Genomic DNA, 14,335 nt, shown 5'->3' with positions numbered 1-14,335 from the left:
GAACTGATAAAGCATTGTTTTCTCCACACGCTATTAATGAAAATGCTATATCCACTTTATTTTGTGAAGGAAATATTGAAAAGGTGATGGGTACAGATGAGTGTACTTAGAATTGTAGTGTATTAAGGGCAGTTGGAAAATTAAATAAACAGTAAATACACAAGGATTTACCATATCATCTGAATTTTCTTTCACAAAGAAGAGCTGGTTTCAAGGTCACACTATTCATAGGCTTCTTCAAAGCATCGGTTTAAGCAAAGGACCACAGCTGTGGTCTTCCCCAACAGTTTTATGCCTCAGTTGTTGTTGAGATTGGAGTACACTAGGCAGGAGAAGTTTTAAAATCTAACCTGAATCTTGGACCTTGCGGTAAGTCAGCTGTGCCTTTAAGGAAGGTAGGAAGGTGACTATTTGGGAAGCTTGTCTGGTTATCTGCTTTAGGTAATTGAATTAATGCAGCTGCTGTGTATACTAAAGCCTCTGAAGCATGGTTGTGACCTCCTTGGGGACGGGAGCGGGGTACAGTAACTGTCCTCCTTTGCAGGAGCTGCTTATGCCCTGTGAGGGTAAGGGGGTGAGACAAGGATTTTGACTTGTGCTTAAGAACAAACAGACAAAAACCGTCCTTGAGACTATTTGGAGAAGAGTGGCTCTGAAACCAAAAAGAGCCCAGAGGAGACTCCCTGGCTGAAGAAGGGGAGAGATTCTACGCAGTCAGATGGTCTGGCTGCTAGGGACAAACGCGTAATTGTGCAGCGGAGCAGTCTGTCCTCTCTGCCCTTTTGTCTACTCTGAGGCTCAGCTTTTGTCTTAACGCTGCCAAGCAGCATCCCGGGCTGCAGCAGCAGAAACCCCTCCTGGCACAGGGGGTGATCCACGAGCAGGGCGGCCCCGTCCCGGGGGAGTGCGGGAGCGGCCCGGGGCCGTGCCGGGCGTTCGCCCTGCCGGGGGCTCGGCCTGGCCCCGCGGCCTGAGGCGGGCGGGACGCGAGGCCGCCGCCCTTGGGAGCTCGCGGCCGCCGGGGGCGGTGCGGGGAGGCCGCCGCCGCCGCCCGCTAGGGGGCGCTGTGCCCTGCGAGGGGGAGGGGGGGAGGAGGCGTCTCCGCGGAAGGGCGGCTCTGGCGCCGGGGGGAGGCTCCGCGGTCGCTCGGGGGAGCTCGCGCCGGTAGCGGGAGGGGGCCCGGGGGAGGCGGCGCTCTGGCCGGCGAGCGGCGGAGGCGCGAGGGGGCGGCCCCTCCGGCCGGACGACTCGGTGGTGCCGAGGCCCGGAAGCGGCGTTCCCCGAGGCCGGGCGCGGAATGGCGGAGAGTCCGGCCGCCGAGGAGGCGGCCCCGGCCCCGGCTGCGGTGCTGGCGGCGGGCGGCGGCGGCGGTGCCTCGGCCGGCCCCGGCGGCAGCGCGGGGAGCCCCGGCGTCTTCATCCCCGCCGAGCTGTGGGCGGCCGCGGGCTTCGGCGCCGCTCCGGCCAGCGCCGGCGTCGCCCCGGGGAGCGGCGGAGCCCCCATCGCCGCCGCGGCCGCAGCCGCGGGCGCCGCGCTCCTCACGCACTCCGCCTTCTGGGACCCCACGGTCAGCGGCGACTGGGACAGCGAGCGGCCCAGCCCGGCCTGCCTCCTGCGGATCAAACGGTGAGAGCCGCCCCCGCCGCCCGGCGGCCGAGCCCCGGAACGCGGCGGAACCGTCGGGCTCGCGGCCGCTGCCCCGGGGCGCCGGTCACCGTGCCCCGGGCCTCGCCGCCCCCTCCCCGCTGGGCCCGGGGACGAGGCCCGGGGCTCGTCCTCCCGGGGCGCGGGGCGGCCCCTAGGCACCGCCGCGCCCCGGGGCTTTCCTGAGCGCGGGCCCCGGGCCTGGTCTCGCCCAGGCGTTCGGGTGAGGGCGGCTCCCGTGCCGCAGCCGCCCAGGAGCCGCAGAGCTCCGCGCCGCCACCCCGGGCAGCTTCCTTGGGCTGCTCTCGCAGGTGCCCGTGGCCGCTGAGCGCTGCCCAGATCCTGTCCCCGGGCTCGCCGCCTGCTGCTTCCAGACGCTGTTAAACGGGGAGGGGAGCGGGCTTCTCACCCGGCCCCCACCAGCAGCCTGGTGGAGGTTTGCAAGGCGTTTATCCTAAACTTGCCAGTAGTGAGCCTCTTTCCTGGTGGTGCCCACCTAGTTGTCTGCTCCCACTATGTAAATAACCATCTAGTTAAATCTGGTGTGTTGATAGCCTTTGATGTTATGAGCAACGTGGTCTTTTATTGTTAGAAATACTGGCAATGTTTCAACAAGCTCTTCCTCTTCCTTCAGAGCAAGTATTGCTGCCTGCTGGGCTCTTGCCCATCCTTGTCCTGTTGCCTATTCTAGAGCTTGTATAATGTCTTCCAAAGATGGCACCAGGTGTTTTGTCAGTTTCCAAACCAAATGCCAAAAACGCTAACTTCGTATTGTTAGGTGGGAAGGCAAAACTCTCCTGTTGCTCTCCCGCTTGTTTTTGTTCTTGCCCTAAACCTTTCTGAGCTGTGGTTGCTTCCTGAACGGGAAGGTCTAGTGATAGCTTGTCCTGGAGCTCTGTGCAGCCCTGATTATGGGGGGAACCTTTTGGCAGTAAAAGGTGGTGGGTATCAATCAGTCTATCTGTGAACTACACAGACCTGTATGGGATTTGTTATTTTTCAGTTAGTCCAGGAAACAAGGGCATTGTGATGAAGTTGCATGTATATACACATCCTCATAATGCTTGAACCTACTGTTCAATTAAAACCAAATCTGGCAGAGCAGTTATATTCTCAAAGACAGTTGAGTCACTGTATGTTTGGGGAAAACAAGTGACTGGGTATACAAAAGGGATCCTGTAGATAGTCTGAGTGGGGAGAGGGAAAACATGGGGGGGGGAAAGTTGACTGTTAAGCAACAAAATTCACCTGAGAGAAGTTTTATGTGCTTACCTTAGGAGAAGTTTATGGTTGGAGTTTTATATGCTGGAGTTGATCTGTGGTAAAACACGAGGCAGCAGGTAGTCAGGGTGCGCTTGGGCTGATGTCTTGCTTATCGACCAAGTGAATGCTCCGTGTACTCTTGAACAGCCTCAACTATTGTTTAGGATAAGTTAAGAGAGCTCAGCCAGAAAACAGACTAAAGAAAAAGAACATCTTTTACTCTGAGTTACAGGTTTCCATCTTTAAAATCTGTGCCTTTGCATCTGTACACAGATTTGTCATCTAGAACATTCCATGCATCAAGGGCTGATGAACGTCAAGGGAGATCCTGACTAATTTCTGTTTCCTTTGTTCAGGGATATCATGTCCATTTACAAGGAACCACCCCCAGGAATGTTTGTTGTGCCTGATCCCCATGACATGACCAAGGTAAGAGAAGATTGGGTACTGCTTCAGCTTCATGCTCTTCTGCATGTTGCTGTTGACAGCTGCTCTAAAGATTCTCCTGAGTATTTCCATAACATTTCGAGAGAAGTCAGGGGGAATCTTGTAAGAGCACAATGCACCTCTGGTTTTCTTGGTGATACTGAGATGGGCTGCATTTTAAATGGGAGGATGCTATCAAGGAAACTGGCTTTGTGGAGAGAGAACATCACAGCAATCTGAGGAGTTTCCACAGATAAAGCCAGCACTGTTTTGTGGCTGAATAAACTCTAGTGGAGTGCTGTCCCAGACTGTTTTATTCTACTGATGTTTGAAAACAGTCAATAGAGCAGCTCAAAGAAGATATCTGCTCTGTGGAAAGCTGTCAGCCATGGGGGATTTCTCGAGGAGTTGGAAATGAGAAGCACCTACCAGTTGTAGACAGTGCTGGAGTATCTGTAACCCACCTGTGCAAGGTGGAGGTGTTTAACTGTTGTGAACTGGTAGTGGGATTTGTCTCTGGGCCCAGATCCCGTCCTGCTGTGGAGCTGCCGGCCTGGTTCTCACCGGTACCAGGATCTTGTGCAAGTCCGATCTGCACAGCCACTTCCACCACAGTGTCTCTAGTGCACCTGTCCCTAGGGGCCGGCATGTCTATGGCCTCTCCTGCCCCAGTTCTTCCCCTCCTGGCTTCCTGGCTCTAGGGGGTTTCCAAAACTGGGAATTTCCAGTTATGTCTGAGGGAGTGCAGTGATCTGGGAGGGTGAGGATGCTCAGTGTTTGTGATCCAGTGCATTCCTTGTCTGGTGCTGCCCTTTTTCCAGCCAGTGTCACCTCATCTGGCTGTGCTGGTTTCTGAGAAAGTTGTGTGTGCGTGCGTGTGTGTGGGGTTGCTTTTGGTTTCTCTGTTGTGCACTTCTCCCACCCCCCTGACAAACTTGGCACGCCCAGTAGAAGCACCTCCAGGCTCAGGGCTCGTGGCCTGTTGGAGCTAGCACAGAGGAAGGGGCTTTGCACAGACAACTGCTGCCTGGGGCGTTTGGCTCAGTTCTGGCTTCCCTTGGCTTGGAAGCTGCAGGTGCCAAAATGCCCTTCAATTGAAATGCAGGTTTGTAGAACACCAGCCTTAGGGCTTTTAACTAAAATCCTAGGCTAAGTAAGAGGATCATTTAAGGAAGATTGCTTGGATCACTTTGGGAGGATGGAAAAGGAGAAAGTTTCCGTAAGAGCCCAGTGGGAGAAGATTTCCTGGTATACTATTGAGATTTTTGAGGGTAATTAGCATGGGGAGGATAGGGTCTTAACTTCACATCCTGGCAAAGAATTTGACTCGTTCAATACGACCAAATCAGCACAAGACCATAAAATTGAGGATTGTTCCAGTATTGGCAGAAATTCTGACATTTTCTTTCTAAAACTAGCTATATATTTTTTTTCATATGTGAAATCTTTTTTTTTTTTTTTTTTTTTTTTTTAAGCAGAGCTTACCAGCTGAACTATGATCTGCTCCATTTGGGCTGTATAGAGATGTATGGGAGGGGAGGCAGCTGTTGTGGACTCTGGCCAAACTTCACGTTGGAAGCACATTGAGTGTGGCAGAGGGGAGAGAAGTGCACAGCAGTGGCTCCCTCTAATGAGGGAAGGAGGGAGGGTTAAGTATGGCCCGTGAATGGTGTCTGCTTGTGGAAGATGCTGCATCCATACTGCTCCCTGGGTGGAGGTTTCTTGCCTTCTGTGGGCTTTGTTGAGGATTTGAGGGTGCTGCACAGTTTTGAAGTGGTGCGCAAGATGGGCTTTTGTTTTCCAGATTCATGCATTGATCACAGGCCCATTTGACACGCCTTATGAAGGGGGTTTCTTCTTGTTCCTGTTTCGCTGTCCTCCAGATTATCCTATCCACCCACCAAGGGTCAAACTGATGACAACAGGAAATAACACAGTGAGGTTTAACCCCAACTTCTACCGCAATGGGAAAGTCTGCCTGAGTATTCTAGGGTAAGAAGAGACTTTGGCTGTTTTGGTGGGAAACCAGGAGGTAGCTGCAGGTAGTGTTCTGCCTCATGCGTCTTTCTCAATGCACTGTGCCCTGATCTTGCGAACATGTCAGACATGTTCGATGCACGTTTATGCTTCTGTAAAATCATGTGCTAGACCAGAGTCATAAAGCAGCACAAGTTCGTCTGAAATAAGAATCTAATTTGTCTTTAAAAGAGCCTGAGAATGGAGCAAGGGAAGCACGGAGCTCAGCGGACACTGCTATTTTTCTTCTTCCCCTTGCAAAGTCTTGGCCTGAGCACTGTGTTTCTTCTGCTCTTGCACTTTGCAACCCGATCCTTAATGCTGTCTGTATGTAGGTTTTTGCGGTTTTAATTTCCTTTCTCCATGTGGCTTTAAAAATAAATAAATAAGATTAAAAGCCACTAAGAACTTCCTTGAGAGCCATTCAACTGCTCTGGGCTTCCACCTACATGTACGTGGGGCAGAGCGGTGGGTGTAATGACTTGCAAGCACTGCTCCCATGCTGCCTGTTCAAGCAGGCTCCACTGCTGCAGATGCTTGTTACTCACCTACTTGATTTTTAAACACGTGAACGTTCTGTTTGATCCAGTGGCTCTTAGGGTTCCACCAGAGGAACTGTGGCCATAGTGTGATATTCCTAATGCCAGCTGTGACAGTTTAATCTGCCAATAAAGAAAGATTTTTGCTGAGACTCTGGACTGGTGCAGCTGGGGTGTCAGTGTCACTTTCCCTTGGCTGCAGACAGATACAGGCAGGCAGGTGGCCAAGGTAGCTTGAATTGCTGTAGGAATTTTATCAAACAAAATCTGAGCGTTGATGCAGTTTATAACGTTGCCTTTGCTGGGATTGTTTCTGGAGTTCTCTGCATGTGCCCCTTAAACGAAAGCTGGTCCAAGTAGCTGCTACTTGTCAGCTGATAGTTAATGGTCCATGGCTGGGTGGGAGAGACAGTGTGCTGGGAAACGTCTCACTCTGTGAGGTTTGTGATCCAGTAAGCTGGATGCCAATGCCTGTGAAGCACTAAGGTGTGTTGGGCACATCCATACCTCGGGGGTCTGAAGGCCCAGCAACTTCCATGCAAGCTGCATTGTTGCTCATGCAGTGTAGCCCTGTCTTGAAGAGTGAATAAAGAGTCTCAGCCTTGGCAGAAATGGGAAGCTGTGAGTGAAGGGATTTAGGAAGAGGATATATGGGTCAGTACATCCTTGTTCAGCTCACTGGGAGACAAGTCTGTATCTGGAACTAGGATATTAAGGGCAAGCAGCAGAATGGCTTTTCCTGATCATGTTTGTCTATTCAGAGTTTTTTGCTACCTTGTATGTATTAAACGGGTACCTCGTTCTTACAGCAGAGCATCGATTAGTGTTTTTGGTGGCAGACTTTGTGCTGAATGTCTGCATTACAAACTGCAACAGTGATGGTCTTGTTCAAGTCTTCAGAGTTAGATTTCAGTTCTTAAGAGTTGCAGGCTTTGATTTATTGTAGTGCTGGTAGGATGTGTTGCTTCAGGGTGCTGTGTGAGATGATATCCATAGTTTTAAGGTGCCCTGTAAAGTGTTTGGAAATGTTACTTTTGCTCAGCTCATGTGTGGTGCCCTGTGTATGTTGGCAGCAAAGTTCACCAGCCTGCTGCATGGCTGAAGCTAGCATACTCATCTGGCTGAGAGAATAAACTGCCTTCAACCTGAAAACTTTCTTAGTGTCCAGTGCTTTGTATATCTGTAGCAGCTGTTGCTTTTTCTGTCATATTTCTGTAAGCTACGGAGATAGTTTCACAAGCTTTTTGATCTTTGGTAGTTGGAGGGATGGTGGTCACTTGGCTGGTCCTGTGTTGTTAATTGATGCTCTTCTGTTTTGATGCCTCAGCACTTGGACCGGGCCCGCATGGAGCCCAGCACAGAGTATCTCTTCGGTCCTCATCTCCATCCAATCTCTGATGACTGAGAACCCCTATCACAATGAACCCGGCTTTGAGCAGGTAAGACCTGAAGGTGGATCATCTCTGGTTCTGCAGCTATTTGTCTGTTCACTCTAAACCTTGCTCCTAGTGGCAAATTCTGCTCTGGAAATGGGGGAGAAAACCGGGCTATGTCATGTGGCTCCTTTACAGCTTGCTTTGCCTCTAGTCAGATCTTGAGGAGGAGTTGCAACCCAGCTCTGTACTGGAGGCTGCTTAGCTCTTGTATGTGTTAAGTAACAGAAGAACAAGAGGCATTCATGAAGTTGCTGAGGAGATGGGATGGTTTTTCATTTCTCTGCTATGTGACTCCTAATATGGCTTCCTTGAGATATAACGTCGTGCGGGAAACAAACTGCTCAGGTTTTTGTGTCTCCAGCATCCAAGAGAGGCAGGTTGCTGTGCTGACTTTATCAGCTGTCTGTCTCCACAGCTGTGTGAATCCAAGGCTCTTTAGACTTGGGAAATCTTGCCAGCTTTTCATTTGCAGTGTAAGTTAGCTCAGTGTACACAAAACAGACAATGCTGTAGTGGGTTCTTGCGTTAGTGAAATTCATCGGGCCCATGAGAGAGAGACAAAGAATGATTCCAGTCACATGGACTTACTGGCCCAAATTCTGTTTCCAGGAGAGGCACCCCGGGGACAGCAAGAACTATAATGAGTGTATTCGGCATGAGACCATCCGAGTAGCAGTGTGTGACATGCTGGAAGGAAAGTGTCCCTGTCCTGAGCCACTACGGTATGGAAAGGAGGCAGGGAGGGAACATAAGAAAGTGGGTGTGGGGAAGCAGGTTAAAGTTCTCTGGTTGCCCTTCCTGAGAACTGCTACAGGAAAGAGCAAGTCTTTAACTCATCCTGGTGCAGTGAAGAGTGGTTTTGTTTCTTTTGAAATGGGTGGCTGCATCTGTGTGGTGCCCAGGAGCTGTACATTGACAAAGGCTGTGATACTGTGCACACTGGCTGCATCCTGTGACTTTTTTGAGGATAAATGTGCCTTCTTTTAGAGGAAAAAAAATAAAAATCTGAGGGAGAGAAAAGCAAAGCTGTTGTGAAACCACATGCAGAATCTGTTCGGCTACAGTAGCAGTGCTGTACTTTGTTTTGTTCTGTGTCCTGCCTCGCTGTATCCAGCCAGTTGTCTGGGATGCCCTGTGTGGGTTGAGCTGTGCTGATTACATGGACTGCTGCTCAGTGGGGTGGTGCAGCCCTGAATGGTGTGACCATTGTAACACTGTCATTCTCTGACTGTTTGCTCTGATTGTGTTCAGGGGTGTAATGGAGAAATCCTTCATGGAATACTACGACTTCTATGAAGGGGTGTGCAAAGAGAGACTTTATCTCCAAGGTCAGACAATGCAGGTGGGTGGCAGACAACTTTCTTGTTGATTCAGAATTTTGATTCAAAATACCTGAAGTCACTTGTAGTTAGTGATAGACAATTGCAATAGGTGATGTGCAACAACTAAATGTATGTGGGGTGGATTTGGACCTTTTTCTATCAACTGTACGTTCCTGTGAATAAAAAGCTACCTCTCCCAAGTCCAGCATAGGCACACAGTGTTTTCAAGGCTGTTAGAGTTCTTTCAGTGCTGAACCTGGGTCACTCTCAAGGCAAGCAGGTGGTGCTTTGGGCAGTGGAATCAGTACAGTTTGTTTTCATGGGGATTTGGGGTTAAGCAGGGGAGGCACATGTAGGTTATCCAGTCCTGGTGACAAACTGAACTCTATTGCAGCGTCTTCCTGTTGAGACACCAGTGGGATTTCTTTTTCTGAGGTGTCATTGCTCATACAGTAGAGAGGAACTTTTCTCTGGCACTCCTTGTTCTCTCAGATGAGGTTGAAAGTGGCTGGCTGGCTGAGACTAAAAGTTCCTGGAGGAGGAAGGAGTGGGGGGAACAGTGACAATATGGCAGACACATATAGACAGGTTGAACAAAGGAGCTTATTTCTGCCGGGAAGTACAGTTTAAAGAATAGGTTGCCAAGCCATTTGCATATGAACATGTCTTCCTCCCTCATCAGGCACCTCTTATTTGACTCATTGAGAAATTACACTGTTAAGAAAAGATGGAGGTGATTGGTTTAACGATCTAGTGTCTCTAAAGATCCTTCTTTCCTGTGTACCATCATTGACTGTTTAATTCATAAAATGAAAGCACTCCTAAAACAGGAGAGTTCATGTTTGAAGTGAGAAATTCGCATAATCATGATCTGCGACAGACGTACCTACAGAGTGCTGAACAGAGAGGCTGCAGTTTGTTGAGGGTAGAGGATTGTAAGGTGTGGCCAACTCTTCTTTATTCTTCAAGGATACAGGGCTCAGTTGCTTTTTCCATGGGTTTATGAAGAACACTGTGACCTGGTACTGTGTTGTGCTCAGTTCCCAGAGATAGTGACTGCCTTGGTCTGTTTTCTGCTTGCTTGTAAATAGTAGTACAGGAAGTATGAACACAACATGCTGGAGAGATGCCATTGTTGTCTTTGTTACCCTATATTTAAAATGAAGTCACTCCATGTTCAGTATCAGTTTAGTGCTTGCCAAATGTGCTGCCTGGTTAACTCTGAGGCTGCGTGTTGGCTTGCACCAAAGAACTGCGTCTGATGGGACAGGGTAAATTCCACCACCACCACCTTGTATAGCTCTGGCAACGTGTCTTTAAGCAGGAGTAGGGTTAAAAGCAAAAAGTATTAAAGCAGCTGGGTGCCTTGATGAAATGACAATAGCAAGGCTTTAATTTGGAAAGGGTCTGTAGCACTAATATAAAGTGTGATCAAGTCTTTGGCCTCTGGATTTTAGAGGCTTTCATTTGTAATATTTTCCTGTCTCTTGGAAGTGAGCATGAGACCCGATCTTTGAAGTAGGTATGGTTTCAGAAAGGGTGAATTTTGCCTGACTGATCTGATGTCCTACAGTGAAATCACTGCATTGGTGGGTAAGGAAGAGTTAATGAGGTAATGTACTGTGACTTCTGTAAGGCCTTTGACATGGTCCCACACATCCTTGTCTCTCAGTTGGAGAGATGGATTTGGTGGATGGTCTATTCACTGGATAAAGAGTTGGCTGGATGGCTGCATACAAAGAGTTACAGTCAGCGGCTCAATGTCCGGATGGAAACCAGTGGTACGTGGTGGCTCTCAGGGCTCCATATTGGTACGGGTACTGTTAAATATCTTTATCAATGGCAGTGTGACTGAGCGCACCCTCAGCGAGTTTGCAGGTAACATAAGGGAGGCTGAGTGGTGCGGTTCATATGCTGGAGGAGAGGGATACCATCTAGAGGGACTTTGACAGGCTTGAGAGGTGGACCCATGTGAATCTCATAAGTTCAAGGCCATGTGCAAGGGTTGAGGCAATCACTAGTATCAGTACAGACTGGGTGGTGATAAATGGATTGAGCGGCCCAGTGGAGAAGGACAGGGATATTGGTGGATGAAAAATTGTACGTGAGCTGGCAATGTGTGCTTGCAGGCCAGAAGGCCAATTGTATCCTGAGCTACATAAAAAGAAGTGTGGCCAACAAGTTAAGGGAAGTGATTCTTGTCCTCTACTCTGCTCTCATGAGACCCCACCTGGAGTACTACATTCAGCTCTGGGGCCCCCAGCAGAAGAAAAATGTAGACTTGTTAGAGCAGATCCAGAGGAGAGCCACAAAAATGATCAGAGGGCTGGAACACTTCTCCCATGAAGAAAGGCTGAGTTGGGGTTGTTTAGCCTTGAAAAGTCTCAGGGGAGACCACTTTGTGACCTTTTAATACTTGAGGGGTTAGAAGAAAGATGTAGAGAGACTTTTTACCAGGGCTTGTAGTGGTAGCACAAGGGGTAATGGTTTTAAAATAAAAGAGGGTAGATTTAAATCAGGCATAAGGAAGAAATTCTTTACAATGAGGGTGGTGAGACACTGGAACGCATTGTCCGGAGCAATTGTGGGTGTTCCATCCTTGGAAGTGTTCAAGGCCAGGTTGGATGGTCTAATGAAAGATGTTGCTGCCCATGGCAGGGGGGTTGGAACTAGGTGATCTTTAAAAGTTACTTCCCATACAAACCATTTTATGATTCTATTAAATAGTTTGCTTCTTCAAGCCTGCTAGGAGAAATCCACTTCATATCTGCTTGGCCTTTTAGGTGCCTTTGAAGTTTGCTTGGGTGTGTAAGGTTTCCCAAAAGACTCCAAACAGAAAATACCTGCAGTCCTCGACCTCTACCATGACACTGTTTAGAGGCCTCTTGGTCACATGACAGGATTTAACCTTTAACTATTTGTTTGTTGCCCAGTTACTGTACAGCTTTCTTACTTTTACTTCTTGCCAGAATGATAAAGGTCTATATTAATATATTTATCTATGGCTTCCTTCCAGGATCCTTTTGGTGAAAAACGAGGCCACTTTGACTATCAATCCCTATTAGTCCGTTTGCAAGGAATTCGGCAGAAGGTGCAAGAGAAACATCAGCAGGCAAATACAGAAATAGACTCTGAGAGCAGCTCCTCTGAGACAGAGACAGACGCTCAAAGTTGCTCCAAAGCCTAGAGCTGCGTTACCAGTGGAGAGGCCAAGCTGTGGGAATGTTGTCTTCATGCTAGAGTACCCCTGACAGACTCAATAACCAAACCAATGCCAGAGTGGAGAAAACTACAGGATGTCTTCTTCTGTCTCCTTTTACTGCTCTGGTGGATAACGCTGAATGAGAAGACTTCATGCTAGACAAAGCCAAGCTTGTGACAGGCTACTCTTAAAAGGTACTTACTCTGATAGAAAGCCGGAGCATGTGGCATCAGGTTATTTTTTGAAAATATCTACACTGGTTATTTTTTTGTCTCCATTTGATTAAAGAATGAGATCTAGACTGCGACTCCTCTTTACAGCTTTTCTGTTCCTAGACAGTGAGCCCTTCCCTGGGGCCATGCTGAATACAGAGCTGTAGCGGTGGGAGCGCTCTGATGAGTCTGGGGTGTGACAGGGCCCAGGCACTATGTGCCTGGATGAAACCTTTTTCCGCAGGTTGGGAGAGATGGAGCCTCTGCTCTGTTGAGCCCATCTACCTAATGTCTTTCTTCTAGATGCTGTTCTAGACAGACCAAAGATAAAGAGCAGTGGTGGAATCTGGGCTCCTATCTGAAGGCTTTACACAAGCCCTGGGTGACTTTGTCCACTGAGACTTTAGGCACAAAGGGTAGGATGAAAAGTGGAAACTGCAAGAATCCATTAATTGAATGCAGATGTGTTCATCCTGGTGTTTTGAGAAAGGGAGAGTGAGAAAAACATTGGTTCAGAGATGGGGGGGGGCACTAAAAATAAATCTGCTTTGTCTAAATCTTTAAGGTTTTGATTTGAATTTAGTATTCTAGAAATACTTTATTCTGGCTGCTCTGTTTGGAGCTGTTCCTTAACTGAAGTAATTCTCACTTTCCACCTCTCTAGTCAATGTAATATTTTATTTTCCTCTCCCTTTCTTTACTACCACCTCATTCCCCACTGCTACCTTGATCCATCAGATTGAAATGCTAGAATAAGGGGCAAAATCTAGCTAAGGAAGCCACTGTTTCTGGGTGGAGCTTTTCAGAGGTGTACACCTAGTTACTGACTGAAATTCCTTTGCCAAACTTGGCTGAGTACAAGCTAGACAAGTGTTGTAAAGTTAACACTTCGGTGCTTTGAATGTTTTAGACAGCAGCTTTTTACTGCCAGGGGCAAGTGTGTCAGAGAAGTATCTGCTAGCTGCGAGTACAGTTACAGCAGAGATGTATTCAGTGCAAGTTGGTTGGAGAATAAATACAAACTTTCTTCAGGTAAAAGATCCTGGTGATGATTGATTGCAGTAGTAAAATGTTTCATTAATAAATAGCTTAATCTACTTTTTTTCATAGGAGCTTTGATAGAAAGCACAAAGTTGCACATTATCCTAGGCCCTCTCCTTAAACACCTTCCACCAGTGTGGCTCTATTTCAGGCTCCCAGTGGTGGTGGGAGAATGTCCAATGGTCATCCTTGTGTTTTGTTTTTTAAGAAAACACAACCATAGAAGGAAAGGTCAGAAAACCCCTGCCATGCAATGTACAAAAAGGCAATGTCCCATACATCACTGAATTATTTAATTATTTTCAGTCTCTGATTTATATCAACTCGTGTAGAAGTCTGAAGCCTGCACACTGCTCCTTAAGCAGCTCTGATAAGCTAAAAGGTGGAAACATTTCTGAACTGTAAGTGTGCCATTTAACAACTTGGGAACCTTTCCCTTTTAGCAAGCAACACCCCCAGGGTCTGTCATTGGTATGAGTCTGACTTAAACCCTGTCTTCCCTCAAGGGAAAGCTAAACTTACATAGGACTCACTCAACACATACACCAGGTGAGAGTTAATAAAGCTGTGTTCACCTTGAAATAAGGTCTCAGGAGGCAGCAGGATCTCCTGGGAAGTCATGAGCTGTATGCTACTCTTCCGCCTCTGTAATTCCATTGTAAATGTCACGTTGTTTGTCACCATTCAGTAGCATTGTGGATAGAGCTGTGACTCTGCTGCCTTCTAAAGGCAGAGCTGGTTCTGAAATCTGTTTGTGATGCATGTGGCGTTACCATCCACTGATACAACAAAACAAGAAAATGCCTTATTGTGGACACTATTCACATAACTAGCATGTGGCTGTAAAAGAGAAGTATTAGTTTTATAGCTCTAATGTTGTCTGTCCTACCATTTCTGAATGTTTCCATTTCAAAGTGACAATCCTCAAATGACTGCTCTAGGCAGAGATGTTTTAGCAACAGATTTTTAGACCTAATTGAGTTGAAATATATGCACAAGAGTCACTCTAAGATACCTTGTTTATATACTATTGTACATAAGATTTTTTTTTTGTGCAATAAAGTTTGTTTTGGCAGAATCTAGACTGTGGTACTCCTTAGTGAAACAAAGGCTCATTCACAGAGCAGAGGACTACCGAACAGTTTCTAAGATGCTTTGGAGATGTCACTGCTGGCTCTAAGATTCATTACACAGTCACATACACATCATCTGAGACTTCAGTTGCAATATCAGC

General features: G+C 47.9%; 1 protein-coding gene across 2 annotated transcripts; it reads left to right on the top strand.

Annotated features, from left to right (window-relative positions):
- The first annotated feature begins 1,093 nt into the window (after positions 1-1,093).
- On the top strand, positions 1,094-14,179 carry UBE2Z (ubiquitin conjugating enzyme E2 Z). Of its 2 annotated transcripts, XM_068660523.1 has the most exons (7): positions 1,097-1,626; positions 3,264-3,336; positions 5,138-5,325; positions 7,216-7,327; positions 7,934-8,046; positions 8,576-8,666; positions 11,663-14,179. In XM_068660523.1, exons 1-7 carry the CDS (start codon positions 1,298-1,300, stop codon positions 11,831-11,833), a joined length of 1,077 nt encoding a protein of 358 aa, XP_068516624.1. In that variant the 5' UTR covers positions 1,097-1,297; the 3' UTR covers positions 11,834-14,179. The 2 variants fall into 2 exon arrangements, with proteins under 2 accessions (XP_068516625.1, XP_068516624.1); XM_068660524.1 differs by lacking the exons at positions 7,934-8,046; positions 8,576-8,666 and having other exon boundaries at positions 1,094-1,626.
- Positions 14,180-14,335: the final 156 nt, after the last annotated feature.

This window comes from Anas acuta, chromosome 25 (genome assembly GCF_963932015.1).
Source record: "Anas acuta chromosome 25, bAnaAcu1.1, whole genome shotgun sequence".
In the NCBI taxonomy this organism is placed as follows: Eukaryota; Metazoa; Chordata; class Aves; order Anseriformes; family Anatidae; genus Anas; species Anas acuta.
The sequence above is the reverse complement of the archived record's forward strand: the minus strand, read 5'-3'. Positions and strand labels throughout refer to the sequence as shown.

Coding starts and splice junctions, on each gene's coding strand:
- UBE2Z (XM_068660523.1), top strand. CDS start 1,298: ATGGCGGAGAGTCCGGCCGCCGAGGAGGCGGCCCCGGCCCCGGCTGCG. Junction 1,627..3,263: donor TGCCTCCTGCGGATCAAACG/GTGAGAGCCGCC, acceptor TCCTTTGTTCAG/GGATATCATGTCCATTTACA. Junction 3,337..5,137: donor ATCCCCATGACATGACCAAG/GTAAGAGAAGAT, acceptor TTTGTTTTCCAG/ATTCATGCATTGATCACAGG.